We start from the raw sequence: 4,548 nt of genomic DNA, 5'->3' as shown, positions 1-4,548 counted from the left end.
TGACATCGATTGGAGATGAGTGTTGCATCGATGGATTCGACGGAGGGTTGCTAACCTAGTGATGGCGGTGCGACAATGATCAGATGTGTGGTGTTACTGATACCATATTAAAAGAGTATTTTGTATATAATATGTCTAATGAATCCACATTGTGTCATATTTATATTTGTATGAGTGGTATAAAATAAGGTAATATAATTAATACACATTGATATACACATGATTGATTGATTCTTAACACAGACCCAAAGTCAAACCCATCCTCTCATCCTAATATTCCTTAGTATTGGCAACTTTCGTTAATACATCAAATTTCCCAAAATCTTCATTAAGCTTAAATTCCAAATCTGCTTATGTAACGACATAATGAAGTAAAATGAAAATTGTGACTTTATCATTTAGATATTTTTATAGCTTAAAAGCTTCATAATTGGAATAGAAAAATATTAAAGGAAAGTAAATAAAATTATGATTCATTTTGTTCAGTTTTATTTCAAACAATATAAATATAAAAATTCATATAGTTCATTCATTCATTCATTCATTCTACCTTTCAATCTATTAAATATAGCCTTTTCAGTCATTCTCAACAATATGCATGTCACCATTAGCCTCTTTGAAAAAAAATACAGCCTTGTGAAAGATGATGGATATGGATACTTTACCAAACAACCCAAAACTAAGTAAAGGAGGTAGGTGGCTAGATGGCCACAAGTACACCATTTGTTTGTTAAATAACAATGTCAACAACTTCTTCTAGATTGAGTCTTCAGTTTTTCACCTAGAGCTAAAACCACTAGATTTAAGCAACTATCTAAAGTAAAAGAGATAAATTACAATGACCTCAAATGCACAAAATGGGGCATAGCTATGAAGAATGAAATGGACAAGATGAAGTAAGAAACAAAATCAATGAAAGCTACATTCCAGCTAATAATTGAATTGCAATCTTAAGAGTTGCATAAAAAACTTTTGGCCATTAAATCATTAGAGCAAGAAATACACCAGTTGCAGATACCAAATACTGGAGGCTAGAGACTTGCAGGTTCATACTTTCTCCTGAGGGACTTGAAGGTCCGAGTGCTGTAGGCGGTAAGCTCACTCCTCCGGTGACGGAGCTGATATCAAAATAATCCATGATCAGTCAAGAATTAATAGATAATAACAATAAATTTTAAATATAATTGTTTCTGATGAGATTTTTAAAAGCCGAAACAGATCTTTATACCTTCCGGAGAATGTACATGATCCATAGCCTGAAACAGATTACACAGCATTAATTGCTAAATACAAGCAAGAAACATTTAAGTAGTTAAAATTATTGAAAGATTGTTACTTGCTCAACAGTAGATCAGTACTTGAAAATCACACCAAGACGACTCGTGTAGAAGCTCATGATCTTCCGCATCCTGACGAGTTAGACGGTGATTTGGTTGGTACCCGTTTGAAAAAACAAGAGAAAACAAATGTGAGTGCTAAAAACTCAAACTCATTAGTTTACCCTTGTGTTTGTCGAACCAGTACTAATCAGGTCACTGTCTCACTCGTGAGAATAAGAATGACAGGAAGTTTCTACTTCTAAAGGGTGACATCCACGGCCGGTGGTATTTCAAGAATTTTTCAAGTGCTGATCCACTGTAGACTATTTATCGAAGTGGTCAACCGCATGACCCAGTTATCTAGTCGTGTTTGATTTCACGTCTCTACAGAAATACTTGCAAATCATTCAGTCATCGAAAAGAGAAATAAACACGCAATTTTAACTTTATGAAGTCATGGAATTTCATAACACTAGAGAGAAATTCACTCCCCAACAATAATGCAATCAGTTTCAGAATGCAATAAGACATTTCTAATAGCCTAGTTTTGCTCATGAAGTTTCAATAGGTCTAATGCCTAGGCACTGCAGATCAATAAAATGAAATATTGAAACTTACAGCCAAAATGAGTTAAAACAGAAATAAATTGAATCAGCTTACTTGGATCATGGGTAGTAATTTCAGCAGTACCGTCAAAGTCACATGTTCCACCAACACCTTGATTTTTCTGATAATAATCATTATAAGCATAAGAGGCATGGCTTTTCACACTATTGGGGAGATAGCATCGCTGCCCTTGTTGAATAAGAGCACAGTTTGCTCCGCCTTGTCCACAAGCCCAGCTCAGGCCATCTTGCAGCTTATCAGTGTCTGCTCCATCTTTAGCCACACAAAATACTCCCGATGAGTTTCCAGTTCCAGTTATCTGATCAGTAACACCGCCATAACTCAAAGGATAAACAGCGCTTCCATTAGTAAACACAATGCCCCAATTTTTTTCAGATATAGGTCCATTCCTCTTATCTTCGTTAAATAATTCATATATGTATGTATTAATCGGTATGTCCGGCTGACTAGGTGGACCGGAATCATTTAAGACCCGCTGAATCATATTATTGCTGTAGGTCTCAGCATTTTCTGCAGTAGCATCAGGTTCATTTGCTCCACCAAAAGATGGCCATCCAGTTTCTGTGACAACAACGGGTATATCTTTGAAATTTAACGCGTCTATAGAGTAATAGGCAGCATCAACCATTGCATCAAACATACTGTTATAGTGATATAGTGTGTTTGGATCAACAATTTGCTTCACCGAGGGAAGTGGTCGGAAAAGAGCGTATTCAATAGGGAAAATACCGTCTCCTTTAGTGTATCCATAATAAGGGTATGCATTTAACATGAAGGAGGAGTTTGTGTTTCTCAAAAACTGGAGGAGTTGGTACATTGTAGAGTTCCACGAAGAGTTAAAGGTGGCAGTAGAAGGAGGAAAAGGCTTAGGGATAATATCCATAGACTGTGGAGTCGAAACCTTGACTCGAAAATTAAGGTTTGCCGCAACCAGAGCTTTGTGCAGAGAATTCAAGGCAGGAACGAGAACGGGAGCAACATTTGGGATTGTGGAAAGAACCTCACTCCCAACAGCTATTGCCGTGATATTGGTGGATGGTACATAAGCAACTACATTTTTATTTATCCACGCAGCAGCTGCTGAAGGAGATTCTCCGATTCTCAGTACCTCTTCGTTTGTGACACCAACAATAACGTCAATGCTGGTGTTTGAAAGGGCTTGAAGTAAGTGCGCATTGGCATCGTAAAGACGCACATGAGTAATTTGATGAGCTTTAAGAATAGCAACTATATTTGAAGCAGATGGCATATCAGAGACATCGGTGCCGATGTTTACCCCCACAAATGCACCTACAAATTCAACAATTTGATCCAACATCAAGTCACAAAGGCAATATAGTCAATGAATCATCCACAATATACCCACATTCCCTAATTGCTTCCCCTTGCAGTAATCATCTAAAACAGGTTACTTAAATAAATAAGCTAAAATCTAACATAGCATAAGTGCAAAAGGAAAGTATAAAACTCAATTTGAGATAGATCAAGTAAATAACATTTTTAAAAAAGGGAAGCATGTATATTACCTAATGTAGTGGTTAGCATAACAGTAGCTAGCAACAAAACACTTGCAAGCCAATTTTTAAGCTTCATCACATCCAATATCACCTAAACCACCAAGTTTAGCCCAATAGTTCTTCTACCTGGCAAAACATTAACTGTCAAAATTCAACAATATATACAAACAAACATAAACAGAAAAAAAAAAGATAGTAATAAAACTAGAGCATAAACTAGGTTTAGGTGTGTGTATATCCTTTCAGCTAAAATTGATGTTAGAAAAAGATAGAAACCAGCATAATAGGAACAAATAAGCAAAAAAAGTGAAGAGACATATAAAATATACCTGATCTAGAAACCCTATGAGAGTTGAGTTGGTGGTATGCAGAACTATTTCAGGTTGTTTTTGGTGGGTTTGGGAGGGACACAACACAACACAACACAAGACAAGGCAGTAAGTGTTGTTGAATTGAGAGATTTAGATAGCAATGTGAATGAAAGTGTTGATGTGTTGTTTGGAGAGTTGAATTAGAGAAAGTTGGGACTTTACAGTGAAGGAGAGTGAAGAGGCAGACAATATTGCTTGCTTTATTGAGTCAGTGTCCACTAGACACCGGTTTTTACTACAAGACAACAACCGACCTAGATCTTTGCACTTCTTTTTGCCCTATCCCATTTTCTTTATAAAAAAAAAATATATGCTTAGCTTTTACATGAGAGTTAGAAAGTTGTGCTAACTTGGAGCCTAAATGAGTTGATTTTGAGATTAGTTTCACATTAATTAATGATACATGTGTTGGTAGAAATAAATATTTAAATATGTAATTGAAGTGTTTTAGTTTTTTTATTTATTTTATAAATACTAATGGGTATAAAATAGAGTTAAGTGGGACTAAATTTAAACTTTTGAATAATGGTATCAATATTTTAAAAATATAATTGAGTGGCATAGATTATTAAAAAAACATAATATGATATAAAACATTCATTTAAGACGCCAAAATGAATTTTATGTGATGCTTTAATGGATCTTAAGCAACTTAATGTAGAAATATTCATTTAAAAATATATTTTTTTTTGTAAATTAAAATATTATTTTTTT

The 4,548-nt window shown here is 34.9% G+C and overlaps 1 protein-coding gene across 1 annotated transcript; it reads right to left on the bottom strand.

Annotated features, from left to right (window-relative positions):
* Nucleotides 1-680: 680 nt before the first annotated feature.
* LOC127101211 (glucan endo-1,3-beta-glucosidase 4) lies at nucleotides 681-4,110 on the bottom strand. Its single transcript, XM_051038560.1, has 5 exons — nucleotides 3,793-4,110; nucleotides 3,473-3,589; nucleotides 1,980-3,236; nucleotides 1,229-1,256; nucleotides 681-1,118 (listed from the first exon to the last, which is right to left on the bottom strand). The coding sequence occupies exons 2-5, from the start codon at nucleotides 3,537-3,539 to the stop codon at nucleotides 980-982; spliced, it is 1,491 nt and encodes a 496-aa protein (XP_050894517.1). The 5' UTR covers nucleotides 3,540-3,589; nucleotides 3,793-4,110; the 3' UTR covers nucleotides 681-979.
* Nucleotides 4,111-4,548: the final 438 nt, after the last annotated feature.

This window comes from Lathyrus oleraceus, chromosome 7 (assembly GCF_024323335.1).
Source record: "Lathyrus oleraceus cultivar Zhongwan6 chromosome 7, CAAS_Psat_ZW6_1.0, whole genome shotgun sequence".
NCBI classification, from domain to species: domain Eukaryota; kingdom Viridiplantae; phylum Streptophyta; class Magnoliopsida; order Fabales; family Fabaceae; genus Lathyrus; species Lathyrus oleraceus.
The sequence above is the reverse complement of the archived record's forward strand: the minus strand, read 5'-3'. Positions and strand labels throughout refer to the sequence as shown.